General features: G+C 43.5%; 1 protein-coding gene across 1 annotated transcript; it reads left to right on the top strand.

Annotated features, from left to right (window-relative positions):
- Positions 1-138: 138 nt before the first annotated feature.
- Positions 139-16,036, top strand: ZBTB43 (zinc finger and BTB domain containing 43). Its single transcript, XM_073541181.1, has 3 exons — positions 139-273; positions 1,976-2,073; positions 4,678-16,036. Exon 3 carries the CDS (start codon positions 4,701-4,703, stop codon positions 6,114-6,116), a length of 1,416 nt encoding a protein of 471 aa, XP_073397282.1. The 5' UTR covers positions 139-273; positions 1,976-2,073; positions 4,678-4,700; the 3' UTR covers positions 6,117-16,036.
- Positions 16,037-16,870: the final 834 nt, after the last annotated feature.

The raw sequence follows: 16,870 nt of genomic DNA, 5'->3' as shown, positions 1-16,870 counted from the left end.
CGGACGCTCCAGAGTCGCAGTTACCCATCAGCTGTTGGAGCACTATCTAGATCTTCTGTCCATAAAACCGGTCTGCAGAGGGGCGGAGTCACAGAAGCGGCTTCTCCTGCCAGCAGCGAAGGGGTTACACGTGCGGCGGAAGAGGCGGAGTTAAGCGCGGCATATGCGGAAATGCCCTGTCAGTCGCGGCCTGAGAGCGATGTGAGCACTTCCGGCCGCTCCAGGTGTCCGTACCCCGGGCTGAGATGTGAGGAGGGGCCGATGCCGTGGCAGGTAGTGTAATGATGGCGCCTGATACTTGTAGAACTCTAGATAATGCTGGAACATAGAGATATCAGCCCGGTGTTACACTTGGAATACAGTGTACATTATTATATATACACCTGTAGTGTACCAGTACTGCATGGCTGTACGTATTGTATACCTGCTCATACATATAGGTTACATACGTCAGTGTAACTGTGACGTTCTGTCTAATATTGACCACGGTGGTCGGTGTGTACACGTATTGGAGGGTTCACACTTGTAAATCAGTTACTGTGCATCATCAATATTGCGCTTGCTCTGGGGTTGCCATGGCAGCACCAACACGTTCACATCACGGTAGAGCCGTCTGTCGAGCGCATATATTGGAAGTATTGCCCAATGTATAGCTTGAATATCTCCGTATATCACCCATTCACCACCTGGGGTGCATCCCTTACTCGTAAAGGGAACCTGTCGCCTTAGATATTTGTCTGATCTATGGGCAGAATGGTAACGATTTCAATATGACGTGCATTTTCTTCATTTACATCCATGGTATTTGTATGAAGGAGTCTGGTGTCAATCACTGATGGGTGCACAGACTGGACTCATCCATACAACCACAGGGATTTCAATGAATAAAACACAACTTTTCCGTAAAACTTTCCCCATAGGAATGTTCACAGGAATCAGCTCCTCCGTCTCTACACCATCCGGCCTGCAGGTCACAGACATGGCGGGTTCCCTTTAATCTCCTGTGTAAAAGTCATTTAACGTTCATCTGTTTTTATCCGGGATTCCCTTGTCCCTAGTCGTGCCTCCTGAATTAACCCCAAAAGAACAGACTTCTGGCACATGTCGGGTCAATGGGTACCATATGTGCGAGTGAGGCCCAGCACGTGGCCACCGCTCTCATGATGACTTTTATAGGTGGAGGAAGTGATGCAACAGCGACTATTGCTTTTGTTTCACATGTATTACAGGTTTTTGTTAGGTGAAGTTGCTCCTAGCAAAGTGTTAATTAAACCGCATATCTACTTTCACAAGCAATTTATTGCTCCATTAGAAAAGAAGCAACTTTATAAGTAGTCCTATATAAGAATCCATCATTCTGTGTATACAGGTACAGCTCTTATGCCATCCTATGGTTTCAGATTCCAAACCCATCCAGTGTGGTCAGTTTCTTCAGTCCCTACTAATCTACTGAATGCATGTTGGAAGGAGGGCGTAATACAGGCCGGCAGGAGCAGACTACTTAAGAGTTTAGTTCTAGCATGTAACCGTGGAAACGCATAACACTGCATAGCTGCTGTATACACATGCAGTATTACCCTGTACAAAAATAAGTCTCCAGATGTTTCAAACATGTTATTCCCAACAAATCAAGCTATGCCTCTTCTACAAGATAAGCGCTAATTTTCTGATCGCTGGGCGTCCCACCCCCTCGTCTTGAATGGAAAGGAGGTGCAAAGTTCGACATCCGCTCCATTCATTGTCTATAAGTCTATTTCCAGCAGTAACATAAACAATGATTGGAGCTGAGGCCAAGCATGCACCCAATTCAGGTTGAGGCCGTGGATCCCAGTGTTCAGACCACCAGCCATCAGCGCGTCTGAAGAGCGAATAACTTTATTTTTTTGGAGGGGTGGGGGGGGAGAAACTTTTAATGGGATCATACATTTGCTTGATTACTAACTGTTTTGTCTTTATTCTTATTTTCCACTTCTAGTTTTGCAGAAATTGCACTGTGGAGGTGGATTGGGTTGGAAAATGTGAGTGCACGCTGGCCCGCAGAAAGTACACGGCTAATTCATGTCTGCACAGTAGGTCAGTCATTGCCAGTAATACCGTGGTCACATTGTTATATTGCTACATGACAATAGCGTTTGTGTCCTCTCCCAAAACAGGGATGACGTGCCACCAGAACTGCATGATAATTACTGATTAGTTTAGCAATGAACATCGTGTACAACTTGTTTGTGCACCAGTCACTTTGGAATAGAGACCACTCACAAATGGGATTGTCAGGGGGATCTACAGTATGAACAATCCAATATCTTGAGCTAATGTCTAGTCCCAAGTGTGAATGGGGTGCATTGCTTGGCTACCTCTTCTCACACCCAGAAACAATAAATTGTTGGGTACTTGCATTAGCTCATTAACGTTTCTCATGAATCTACATTTATCATCTATTTACTGCAAAGGAGGATGAATTATGTCTGTGGGATATCCCCTTTAACCTTGTACCTGTTAAAGGGAAGGTGCCATCCCAAAATTTTTTTTCCAGCAATTGAAAAAATGTAAAGAGTTAATGTAATTTTTTTTTTTAAATATTATCATTTGTTTATCATTTAGTAAAATATTAAAAATAATTTTAAAAGATTTGGTCTTTCCAATTTTAAATACTCGGGGGAGCAGCTACTGAAATTTGACAAAAACCTAGTGTACAACTAGCTCACATTACTGCCCTGCAGTAAATATGGTCTGAGTCTGTTCACGTGTGTGATTATACTCCTCTCCTCCCCTTCTGGGTGTTTTCTAAGGGATAAGAGAGGATGAGATTTAGGAACAAAGTGAGCAGCCATTTTGCTGGTGACTGCAAAGTTATACTGATGAGTAGATGGTCACTGAGGATGGCAGGCAGCAAGGATTCTGGGAGATATATGGTGGAGGGAGCAAAGTGACAGCAGCAAAGAGTATTTCAGGAGAGCAGTGTTATGGTCTATGGGGGTCACAGAGGGAGATATATGGTGGAAGGAGCAGGGTGACAGCAGCAAAGAGTATTTCAGGAGAGCAGTGTGCTGGTCTATGGGGGGGGGCACCCTGTTCGGGGCGCGGAGCAGGCAGGGATTGTACATATAGCGCTGTGTTTTATATACATGGATGGACCGTCTGCTCGATAAATCCAGGAAACATTTCTGCTGATTGATGGCCTGTTCTGATCCAGACTTTGCATGCAAAGACCCCATTCCCCTCCTCATATCCTGTCTTCTCCATCCTGTCCTGGCGATGTGTCAAAGCGAGGTGACAGGCGCAGTCCGAGGTGACGCCGGGAAGCAGGCTGGGGGGAAATGTAGCCATATAGTAACAATAAAAATGAGACCCCTCTCTTCAGCTGCCTCACCAGCCCTCCCCTGACGGCACCTATTTAGAGCTCATGCTGCCACCTCTATTACCCCAGACCCATGTGCAGGTGCTCAGCTAGAACCACCTTTCTGCAGATAATATTGCCATATAGATCCCACATAATACCACCATATAGATCCTACATAATACCGCCATATAGTTCTCATATAATGCCACCATATAGATCACACACAATGCCGCCATATAGATCACACATAATACAATCAGTATCACACATGGGAGGATTACATACACAGCTCAACAGTCAGTATCACACATGAGAATTAAATACACAGCTCAGCATATAGTTCTCAGCAGACAGTATCACACAGGACAGGATTAGATACACGGCTCAGCACAGTATCACACAAGATGGGATTAGATACACGGCTCAGCATACAGTATCACACAGGAGAGTATTAGATACACAGCTCAGCACACAGGATGGGATTAGATACACGGCTCAGCACAGTATCACACAGGATAGGATTAGATACACGGCTCAGCATACAGTATCACACAGGAGAGGATTAGATACACGGCTCAGCAGTCAGTATCACACAGGATGGGATTAGATGCACAGCTCAGCACACAGTATCACACAGGATGGGATTAGATACACGGCTCAGCACAGTATCACACAGGATAGGATTAGATACACGGCTCAGCAGACAGTAACATACAGGATAGGATTAGATACACGACAGCACAGTATCACACAGGATAGGATTAGATACATGGCTCAGCAGACAGTATCACACAAGATGGGATTAGATACACGGCTCAGCACAGTATCACACAGGATAGGATTAGATACATGGCTCAGCAGTCAGTATCACACTGGAGGATTAGATACACAGACAATCCCAGACAATAGGACTGAGCTGTGCAGACTCCTCACCCCCCACAGCTGCAGGAGCTGAGACAACTCACTGGTGTATGTGTGCGAGTGAGAGGAGCGTTCACAGGTCAGCTGCTGCTGACTTTTCAGCCCTCCTCCCCCCCCCCCCCCCCCCCCCCCCCCATAATTACCTCACTGCAAGGAATAGAGTCGGCAGCCGACTGCTGTCTCCTATGCCTACGGCAGCCATATTTGCAGAGTGTAAGTGTCTCTTACACTCCTGCAAAGCAAAATGGCAGTGCCCAGTGGCTGTAAAAATAATAATAAAAAAAATAAAGTTATATAGTTTAATTTTGTATTAAAAATAATTGTTCATATAAATTTTTAATACAAAAAAAAAAAAAAAAAATTGCTGCACCTTCCCTTTAAGTTTGTTCACTAGTTTTGTGTTATTTTTCTTGCAGAACTTCAAAGCACTTGTAATGAAATGGAGCCTGGAACGAACTCTTTCCGCGTCGAGTTTCCCGATTTCTCAAATAACATCCTTCAGAAGCTGAATCAGCAGCGCCAGTTGGGTCAGTTATGTGACATTTCCATTGTGGTACAAGGCCACCTCTTCCGAGCCCATAAAGCTGTCTTGGCAGCCAGCTCACCATACTTCTGTGACCAGGTTTTGCTTAAGAACAGCAGGAGGGTGGTACTTCCTGATGTCATGAATCCGCGGGTGTTTGAGAACATACTCTTGTCCTCATACACTGGAAGGCTAGCTTTACCCCCTCAGGAGATTGTGAGTTATCTGACAGCAGCAAGTTTCCTTCAGATGTGGCATGTCGTAGACAAGTGCACAGAGCTCCTGGAAGGTAACCCAACTCTTCTGTGTCAGAAGTCCAATCTCAGCAATGACCACCAGTCCCCCAGCAGCAGCAACTACAATGGTCTCAGCGAAAACTTTGAGCTCGGATCGTGTGCCCAGGCGGAATTCAGGAAGGGTGAAGACGTACGAGATGGTGAGAATGAAGAAGATAGTCCGAAGGACGATGAGCTGTCTTCTCAACTCACTGAACATGAGTATCTGCCCAGTAACTCCTCCACAGAACATGATCAGCTGAGTACGGAGATGACCAGCCAAGATGGTGAAGAAGGTGCCAGCGACAGTGCCGACTATCACTACTCTCGTCCTCTGTACATCAAGCCAAGCATCATGTCTCACAAACGATGGGTCCACATAAAACCTGAAAGGTTTGAGCAGGAATGTGAAGGTGTTGAGGTGCACCCACCCTTTGAGGAACAGGTCTCTGAGTCTGTCAGCTTAGGCCAGGTTGATCCTCCAATCCAGACTTCAGGTGTTGTAGACAACTTTGACTTCTGTAATAAGAAAATAGAAGAGCCGGAAGGACGTGGTGGTGGTGGTGGCGGCGGCAGCAACAACAACCGTTATGACGACCATGTTGATTTTTACGGCGCTTCTATGGAAGAGTTTTCAGGAGAACGTGAGGAACATCTTGAAGAGCGTGTCACCGAAAACACCTCAGGAGGTTTTGGGGAAGGCTTAGACGTTTCTACAGGTATTAAAGAAGAAACATCATCCTCTGGCTTCACTGCAGTAGTCTATAAACTGTATCCTTGCCAGTGTGGTAAAAGCTTTACACACAAGAGCCAACGGGATAGACACATGAGCATGCATCTCGGCCTGCGACCTTATGGATGTGGGGTCTGCGGTAAGAAGTTCAAAATGAAGCATCACTTGGTAGGCCACATGAAGATACACACCGGGATAAAGCCATATGAGTGTAATATATGTGGCAAGCGTTTTATGTGGCGGGACAGTTTTCACCGACACGTAACTTCTTGTACCAAGTCCTACTATGCTTCGAAAGGAGAACAGCCCCAGGCTGAAAGCTGAATCTGCTTGTGTGTTTTTTTTTTGTTTTTTTTTTATAAATACTCCTACATTTAAAAGCATCTCTCCATATGCACTTGGCTCGCCAAACACTATAAAAATATGTACAAGCAATAAGCAAATTAGAATCTGCAATAGTAATTTCAATTTGGTGCATGCTATTGGAACAAGATGTCACATCCAAAACTGATGGCACAATGCTAGGAGAAAAATTCTAAGCATTACATATTTTATCAAATACATTATCAGAACACTTCTGTATTGCAAAAAAAAAACAAAGGGTTGTTTCATGCAGACAACACCTTTTTTGAAAAGAAGCCATCCCTGAATTCGGCTAATTGAGGGACATGGTACCCCAGCTATGCATTATTACTGCAGCGGCCACTGGTAGAAAAATGTAGTATTACATGCTAGCGATACACATATACACAGTCATAGCCAGACCGAGCACTGTTACTGTACGGTTCATAGAAGTCATGATAATGATGTGCCATAATAAGGTATTTGGAAAAGGGGCCACACAGTTACCCCAATTATGTGTCATCAAGATAGTGGCGTCACATTTGTAAATGCTACAAATACACATGAAGGGCCCAATTCATTATTGTCAACTTTTTAGTGTCTTGTTCTGTTTTTGTTTGTTTTTATTGCGCCCCCTTCATTTTTCCATTTGTGCCTTTCTTTTAAAGTCACTCTTTTATGTGTTCGCCTTTTTAGTTCACCGCTATGGGCAGAGTTTAGGGTTTTCGGATGTTTTCGCCTAATTCATCATTTGCGACTTTTCAAAAAGTTGCAAATGTTCTCTAGAATACCACCCCTCACTCCCCTCCTTGCCTTCCCTTTGATGTAAGATTTGTAACATTTTAGTGGAGCATGCACCTTTTTCGCTCTAAAAAGTCTCAAAACAGGTTAAAGATGGAGAGGAACATTTTTGATTTTAGCACCATTTAAATGAATTTGGTGAAAACCAACAAACAACAACCCGTGAGCGAGTACCATAAGACAGAATATGAAAAGTGATTTGAAAAATAGCAGATGATGAATCGGGCACAAAATGTTACCGTAAATGTATTTATTTTATTTATTTTTTTTATGTTGAATTACAGAAAAATCCAAAACAAATGAAAAATATTTATTCTGATTTTCTTTTCTTCCTGAATATTGAATTAGTGGTATTGTTTAAGATTCCACACTTTTGCATTATATTGTCAGTACAAAAAAAAATATGGTTTTATGTGACTTCAGGAGGCAAAGAAAAAAAGCTTTTAGATCTTTTTTTTTTTTTTTTTTTTTTTTTTTTTAATAATCTTTTGCCAAGTCACAATAGCAAGTACCAAATTCGGAGCCAGAGCATCCTCTCGTACGTTATTACCTGGTTTGACCATTTGTTCAATTCTGTCTGAGATGGTGAAAAACGTTACCTATACTTGACCACAGAGACGTGTATCACTTTGCTACTTTACGCGAATAATTCCCAGTTTCTACCACAGAACCTGTGAATCTGTGATTTTTAGGTTTTTATTATTATTTTTATTTATAAGAGAACTAGTTGCACCTTTAATTTATGGGCACTGTAATCTACAATGCACCATATGAAACCTTTTTTTATCGCAATAGTCGGAAGATGTGTATGTAATAATATTACTGGATCCGGATACAGGTCGGACTCTAGTCTTTTTGATTATTTTTTTTTCTTAATTCTTTCACAAAGAATTTTATTTTAGCGCTTTCCAAACATATTACAAGATTGTGTGACCTTGTAAAATTACAGCATTGGGCAACAGCAAAAAAAAAAAAATCCAGCTTATGTCTGGGAGACGAAAATTTCCCAATTATGTAATTCCCAGTGATCAACTGGTGGTTTGCTCCTGCACATACTGGTTCCAGTTACTGGTTGTCACAACCTGCCTGGGAACATGTGTAAGAAATGACTCACTGCACATATGTATACAATGCTGCTTCCTGGGCAGGTCATGGCAGCTGCTGAATTAATGGAGGCCTACTAGAAGACACCCATTAGACTGACGGGTGTCACTAAGGTGAGAATTTAGGGGAAGGGCTGTGTAGGGTTAGGTTGGACACTCTAAGTTCTGGGGTGTTACAGCCCTTTTTGACACTCTTTGACTACCCAGAGGTGGTATTTGCCAATTGTCATACCCGTTAGTAGGCGAGTCTTGCTTGTTCCCACATCATGGTGTATACCCCTTGTATTCCTACAGGCCCTAATGTTAAATGACCATCCTTTTCTGAACTGGTTTGGTGCTGTCCCAGTCTGTTACCCCCATCACTGGTTATAGCTGTTTAGTAGTCAACAAATTTGGTATCGTGCAATGGTCTCCCTAGTGGTCCCTATGGATGAGTGATCTGCAATCTGACAGTTGTACATTGGTTCTTATGTGACACGACTTCTTATCGTCTCCTAATTTGCTGATATCGATGGCACTTTTTCGATTAGGGTAGTTACAATAGTTGATTAAGGGTGTTTGAGACATTGTCAAACTTAACAATTGTTTCCAAATTTGTTTTTTCTATTGGAGCAGGTCTTGAAGATAAAAACAAAAATAATGTAGCGTAATGCTGTTTTAACTGGTGCCATGATGGTGTAGTCACGTGTGGTGTAAGCTAGCGCACTGTAAAGAGGGGGTGTCGCTTTTAAAAATTATTTTGCAGCTATTATCTAGATAAACATATATTATATACATTATGTACCGCTTTACTTCTAAGTCTACTCCAATCACATCTAAAGCTGCATCCTGAACTCTGCTGTTTTCTATCACTTGTAATTCACCCATAGCCTCCTGTAAGACATCACGCATTACTTGAAATGACTTCTTAGCTGTTGGTTTAAATTGTAGCTCTCAGAAGGACATGCGTTATCATTTCTGAGCTAGAAGGAGATTGCAGAATTGGAAATGCAGCATTGGATTTCACTGGAGGATAAAAAAAGGTGTAGTGCAAGATTAACATAGCTGCATACTAAATATCCCATTATAATCTAGTCTAGACTTGATTGTAGCCGTTTTGGTTCGCAGTGCGAACTTTTTGTCTGTTTCAGAAGTGTGGTTAAAGTTAATCTGTCAGGATTGTATATAAGGGTAGCACAGGATTACAGATGAGCGAATATTTCAATATTCGGTTCAAATTACAATCGCCGTATTTGCAATATTCGACAAACATAGCCGAACACCATTGGCGTGAATGGGAGTACAGGTGAGCGAATATATTCAGAAACGTTCGTCAAACCTAAAATTGGCACGAATATGGCAAATCCGGATTTGGCGATCGTTTTCCGAACATATTCGCTCATTTCTACGCAGGATACTGGGCGCACTGAGCTCATGATAACGTTTTTAAATTTCAATCAGTTATTTTTATGTAAGTTGTTAGGTCTCCTGAGAGAGCCTGTGAGTCTTTTATCTCTGGCTTCTCGGAGTCCTGCACACATGCCTACTAATAGAGAGCTTGTGTGTCCTGCATATCCAGTCCACTAATAGAAAGCCTGTGAGTTCTGCATATCCCATCCACTAACAACCTGTGAGTCCTGAATATCCCATCCACTAATAGCCTGTGAGTCCTGCATATCCCATCCACTAATAGCCTGTGAGTCCTGCATATCCTGTCCACTAAGAGAGCCTGTGACTTCTGCATATCCCGTCCACTAATAGAGAGCCTGTGAGTCCTGTATATCCTGGCCACTAATAGAGAGCCTGTGAGTTCTGCATATCCGGTCTACTAATAGAGAGCCTGCGAGTTCTGCGAATCCCGGCCACTAATAGCCTGCGAGTTCTGCATATCCCGGCCACTAATAGCCTGCGAGTTCTGCATATCCCGGCCACTTATAGCCTGCGAGTTCTGCATATCCCGGCCACTAATAGCCTGCGAGTTCTGCATATCCCGGCCACTAATAGCCTGCGAGTTCTGCATATCCTGGCCACTAATAACCTGCGAGTTCTGCATATCCTGGCCACTAACAGCCTGCGAGTTCTGCATATCCTGGCCATAAAAAGCCTGCGAGTTCTGCGTATCCCGGCCACTAATAGCCTGCGAGTTCTGCGAATCCCGGCCACTAACAGCCTGCGAGTTCTGCGAATCCCGGCCACTAACAGCCTGCGAGTTCTGCATATCCCGGCCACTAACAGCCTGTGAGTTCTGCATATCCCTGCGAGTTCTGCCTATCCCGGCCACTAATAGCCTGCGAGTTCTGCCTATCCCGGCCACTAATAGCCTGCGAGTTCTGCCTATCCCGGCCACTAATAGCCTGCGAGTTCTGCCTATCCCGGCCACTAATAGCCTGCGAGTTCTGCCTATCCCGGCCACTAATAGCCTGCGAGTTCTGCCTATCCCGGCCACTAATAGCCTGCGAGTTCTGCCTATCCCGGCCACTAATAGCCTGCGAGTTCTGCATATCCCGGCCACTAATAGCCTGCGAGTTCTGCATATCCCATCCACTAACAACCTGTGAGTCCTGAATATCCCATCCACTAATAGCCTGTGAGTCCTGCATATCCCATCCACTAATAGCCTGTGAGTCCTGCATATCCTGTCCACTAAGAGAGACTGTGACTTCTGCATATCCCGTCCACTAATAGAGAGCCTGTGAGTCCTGTATATCCTGGCCACTAATAGAGAGCCTGTGAGTTCTGCATATCCGGTCTACTAATAGAGAGCCTGCGAGTTCTGCATATCCCGGCCACTAATAGCCTGCGAGTTCTGCATATCCCGGCCACTAATAGCCTGCGAGTTCTGCATATCCTGGCCTCTAATAACCTGCGAGTTCTGCATATCCTGGCCACTAATAGCCTGCGAGTTCTGCATATCCTGGCCATAAATAGCCTGCGAGTTCTGCGTATCCCGGCCACTAATAGCCTGCGAGTTCTGCGAATCCCGGCCACTAATAGCCTGCGAGTTCTGCATATCCCGGCCACTAACAGCCTGCGAGTTCTGCCTATCCCGGCCACTAATAGCCTGCGAGTTCTGCCTATCCCGGCCACTAATAGCCTGCGAGTTCTGCCTATCCCGGCCACTAATAGCCTGCGAGTTCTGCGTATCCCGGCCACTAATAGCCTGCGAGTTCTGCGTATCCCGGCCACTAATAGCCTGCGAGTTCTGCGTATCCCGGCCACTAATAGCCTGCGAGTTCTGCGTATCCCGGCCACTAATAGCCTGCGAGTTCTGCGTATCCCGGCCACTAATAGCCTGCGAGTTCTGCGTATCCCGGCCACTAATAGCCTGCGAGTTCTGCGTATCCCGGCCACTAATAGCCTGCGAGTTCTGCGTATCCCGGCCACTAATAGCCTGCGAGTTCTGCGTATCCCGGCCACTAATAGCCTGCGAGTTCTGCGTATCCCGGCCACTAATAGCCTGCGAGTTCTGCGTATCCCGGCCACTAATAGCCTGCGAGTTCTGCGTATCCCGGCCACTAATAGCCTGCGAGTTCTGCATATCCCGGCCACTAACAGCCTGCGAGTTCTGCGAATCCCGGCCACTAACAGCCTGCGAGTTCTGCATATCCCGGCCACTAATAGCCTGCGAGTTCTGCATATCCTGGCCACTAATAGCCTGTGAGTCCTGTATATCCCACCCACTAACAGAGAGCCTGTGATTCCTGCATCTGTGACCCACTAATCATGAGTCCTGCATGGCCAGTACAATAATACAGAGCCTAGGAGTCCAACATACCTTGCCCACTAAGAGAGAGCCTGTGACTCCTGCATACTCTGTTCATTAATAGGGGGCGTTTGCGAGCTTGTGTGTCCTGCGTACTCCGCCCACTAATAGAGCTTCTGGACAGGATATTCAAGATGCCGATAATTCCGCGCTCCTCCAAAATCAGGCAAGGGAACCACTGGCTTCAGGAGAGTTGCATACTTTATTCAGGGCTATAAAACTACGCGTTTCGTGGACGTCCTGTCCACTGCTTCAGTACATAGCCTTTATTCTGCGCTACCCTTAGATACACGCCGGCTGGCTCTCTAGTGGGCAGAGATGTGATTACAGAGAGTAAGAATTCTTTACAGCCTGATCTGTGGTATTAATGTTCTCCTAGAATTTCCATCGATATTACTATAATTGATATTTGCACAGCTGGCGGAGCCCTTTTTCGGCTTAGCTCTAACCTGTTTACACAACGACAAAGTCTTTTAATGTTAATAATATTAAGTTGATCTGTACTTATGGTTTGCAGCCCTGACATCCGGTATGTGATAGGGTCATCATTGTATGTAACCTATATGGAAGCTTCAGTTTTGTGTTAATAAGCATATTGTTTACTGCTTCATACGTTTTGCATTTTTTTCGTCCCTAATAGAAGAAATCTCCTTCAGCTCTTGAAAAACGGAACACTGCTACTATAGGTATTACAAATGTGGTCTAAGTCTTAAAGGTGTCATCCACCTCTGAGAACTTTTTTTTTTTTTTCTTCCATATATTTGATGCAAAAAAAAATCATTTTTGCTATTCAGCTTCATTAAAAATCTTGCATTGTTTTTCTTTTACAGGCTCCTTCTTTCCCCACACAGTAAACTTTGATGTGGTCATACATCAGTTGAGAGCTGCTAAGAAAGAGACAGATGAGTTAGAATCTCATCCATTGAACTGTTGGAATGAGCTCACTGACAGTTTCTCAGTTTACCCCTTCTGCAGCCAGAAATAGACAGTGCAACACAGAGGCTGTAGAAGCTAAACTATGCAAATGTGTTAATGAAGCCCAATTACAAAAATGATTTTTAGCCAAAAATAAGTACCTTTTTTAAGTAAGGGGAAAAAAGAACGCCTTTTATAAGATTTTAGATATTATCCTTTTAAAAAAAAAAAAAATCAGTGAAGGATACGCATTGATCAAACATTTCTGGTTGGAAGGAGACTACTCCAGCGGCCTTCATAAATTAGTGATGTATCTCTACCGACAGTAGAATAATGTCTATAGCCAACTTTATGGTATTGGTTCATAGCACATCAGCCATGACTGATGAGGCCAAGCTGCCCGGTGACTCAGAAAGTCTGGTAATGGTCAGACATTTCTTGCTATTTATTGCACGCACATCTACAAGTAAGCCTGAAACACAAGTTATCTGGTGGACAGCAGCTGTTAAACACATTGACTGCTTTAGGTAATCTTCCTTTATGTTAACAGACCTTGACATAACAAGTGAGTGACAGCTGAAGGAGAGTAAAAGGAAAGATAGAAAAACTATATATATTGCAAGTTGTTAAAAATTTAATTTTTTTTTTTTATTATTTATATGGGGGAAAGCGATGTTTTCTAGAAATCCTTACAGTGTGTATGTGCCAGACAAACTCCCCATTCACTCAGTGGAGGCTAGAAGCATTCGTTCTGTGCTTCTGTTTGGATGGCATATCTCTGCGTCTTTTTTTATATTTCTTTAAACTTTGATTTATAGAATAGTAGTGTATATAATAGCAAAGATGTGCACCATGTACATCTTTTCTACTATGTGTGTTTTATATATATATATATATATATATATATATATATATCATAGATTTGAAGACTGAAGGAAGACTTTATGTCCATCTAGTTCAGCCTATTTTTAGTGCAGCTGTTCTGCATTGGTGATCCTGGGGAAGGCAAAAAACCCACAGAGTAGAAGCCAATTTTCTCCATAGGGAAAAAAATTCCTTCCCCTAAACTGGGTGAACTATCTACCTATAATATTCTGTTATTCGTAACCTTCTATACTGTTACTCACAAGAAAAGCATCCATTCCTTTCTTAAATTCATTCAGTGAGTTGGCCATCACCATTTCCTCAGGAAGAGAATTCCAGAGCCTCACTGCTCTTACCGTGAAGAACCCTCTTCTATGCTGGGGCAGAAATTGTCTTTCCTCCAAACGAAGAGAATGCCCCCTTGTTCTTGTCACAGTCCTTGGTACAACCATTGGAGAGATCTCGGTATTGCCCTCTGATATACTTGTACATATATATTAGGTCTCCCCTAAGTCTTCTCTTTTCTAGAGTAAATAGACCTAATTTTGATAACCTTTCTGGGTATTGTAGTGAACCAACTCCATTTATCATTTTAGTAGCCCGCCTTTGAACCCTTTCAAGTTCAGTAATGTCTTTCTTGAGCATCGGCGTCCTAAATTGCACACAATACTCCAAGTGTGGTCTGACGAGTGATTTGTATAGAGGGAGAATTATGTTTTCATCTCGTGTCCCCAGACCTCTTCTAATGCATCCCATGACCCTATTTGCTTTGGTGGCAGCTGCCTGACACTGGGCACTCCAATTTAGCTTCTTATTGACTAAGATGCCTAAGTCTTTTTCCATGTCTGATTTCCCCAGCAGTTTCCCATTTAGTAAGTAATTGTAGCATCTGTTTCTCCTTCCCATGTGCATAACCTTACACTTATCTGTGTTAAACCTCATTTGCCGTTTTTCAGCCCAATTCTCCAATTTACTCAAATCTGTCTGTAGTTGCAAACTGTCCTCCTTTGTGTTAACTACCTTACATAGTTTTGTATCATCTGCAAATACTGATATTTTACTGTGTAAGCCATCCACTAGATCATTAATAAATATATTAAATAGTAGGGGGCCCAATACAGAACCCTGTGGTACCCCACTAGTAACCCTGGCCCAATCTGAGTATGCCCCATTAATAACCACTCTTTGTTTTCTATCACTAAGCCAGCTACCTACCCATCTACACACATTTTCCCCTAGCCCAAGCTTTCTCTTCTTACTTACCAATCTTTTACGTGGGACAGTGTCAACTGCTTTAGAGAAGTCGAGATAAATGACATCCAATGATTCTCCTTGGTCCATTTGAGAGCTTACATCCTCATAGAAGCTGATCAGGTTAGTTTGACAGGAGCGATCCTTCATAAATCCATGTTGATATGGAGTTAAACATTTATTAACATTGAGATATTCCATAATGGTATCCCTTAGAAACCCTTCAAAAATTTTACCCACAACAGATGTTAAGCTTACCGGCCTATAGTTTCCAGGTTCCCGTTTACACCCCTTTTTGAGTATCGGTACGACATTTGCTTGCCGCCAATCAAAAGGAACAGACCCTGTTTCTATAGAGTCTTTAAATATAAGGAATAGAGGCCTGTCTATCACATTACTTAACTCCCTTAATACCTGAGGGTGAATGCCATCAGGGCCTGGTGATTTGTCAATTTTAATATTACTAAGGCGGTTCTGCACTTCTTCCTGGGTTAGGCAGGGAATACTTAATGGGGAGTTTACATTATAAGCTGCACTTGCTCAATTTGTATCTAGTTGCTTAGCCTGTTAGGCAGTTACCAAACCTTTTTGTTATATTTAGTTTTGTGATTGTTTTTTTTACTGGAAATCTATGGGCACACCTATAAAGTTGCACATTGTAGGAGACATGCCCCCTAACCTGCCCAGTTATACATGAGCTGCGGATTTATTTGTGCATTACTTGGCAGATTTTCTATTCAGGAGGGTGGAGATGTTGGTTATCGTCCCAGTGAGAGTCATAGTACTTCTATTAACAGTCACCCAGCTTTAACCCCCAAAAATACTGATAGAAAAAGACAAATCATGGGTTCCGTTTTTAAGTCTTTTTGCCCCTTAGTCATAGCATCTTAGGGTTTACAGTGGTGGAGTTTAGGTTTTGTGACAGCCCAGCATTATTTTTGTCAATTTTACAGTATTTTTCTTGCACAGAGCATCCTTGCCAGGTCACACTTCACAAAAAATTTCTATTTTCGAGCCGGTGTATTAAAAAGTCATGACTATGCCGTGCTGGACTTATCTAACACTGTAACCTACTGTAAGCGTGAGACTGGATATTTCTGTCTTTAAATGATATTGCTGTTATGAACGCACAATCTGTGTAGTTCAATGTCTTGTTATTTTCTTCTTATAGAAGAGACTCGAGCTGTTTTGTATGGCGTGTTAATAAATGTTACCTGTTAACCCGGCCTGGTGTTTGTATTTATTTTCTCCTTGTACATTTAAAGGGGTTGTTCAGGATTAAAAAAATCAATGGCTACTTTCCTACAAAATCCACATTACATGTTTCTAGTGGTTGTCTGGCATATTCCAGTGCATCTCTACTCTCATCATTTGTGCTAACTAGCAGTGTTAGATGGACCGTGGTGCCGCTATTTTGTGATGAAGTCAGCCATGTTTCACTGATCCTGATCAATTCATTTAAAGGGCTTTTCAATCCAGCATAGTCAATGTAAGTAAGTTATAAGTAAACTAGATGGTGGCCCGATTCTATCGCATCGTGTATTCTAGAATATGGCTAGCGGGGGTTATACTCACCTTCCGATGGCCCCCCGATCTCTCCACGCTCCCGGCATCTTCCGGTCCCAGTAATGCTTAGCACGAAGGATCGGAGATGACGTCACTCTCGCTAGAGCGCGACGTCATCAGCGGTCCTTCGCGCAAAGCGTTACTGGGACCGGAAGATGCCGGGCGCGTGGTGAGAGGAGGGAAAGAGTCCGGGGCCATCGGAAGGTGAGTATATCACTATTTTTTATTTTAATTCTAATTTTTACAGGTTTATGGTACCCAGGGCCTGGAGGAGAGTCTCCTCTACTCCAGACCCTGGGAACCATCCGCACATTGAGCGCTGCGCCGGTCATTTCCCGGCTGCGTCGCCGCTGACCTGCGTGTGGCAGGAGATGAGATCAGCGGCTAGCGGTGGCATGTGTCATTTGAATTCGGCCGGACTGCGCCGGTCGCTGATTGGTCGCAGCCGGCTGGGCGCGACAAATCAGCGATGCGGGATTTCCGTTACAGACAGA

This window comes from Dendrobates tinctorius, unplaced genomic scaffold (genome assembly GCF_039654945.1).
Source record: "Dendrobates tinctorius isolate UK_male_01 unplaced genomic scaffold, ASM3965494v1 ptg000120l, whole genome shotgun sequence".
NCBI lineage: Eukaryota > Metazoa > Chordata > Amphibia > Anura > Dendrobatidae > Dendrobates > Dendrobates tinctorius.
The sequence above is the reverse complement of the archived record's forward strand: the minus strand, read 5'-3'. Positions and strand labels throughout refer to the sequence as shown.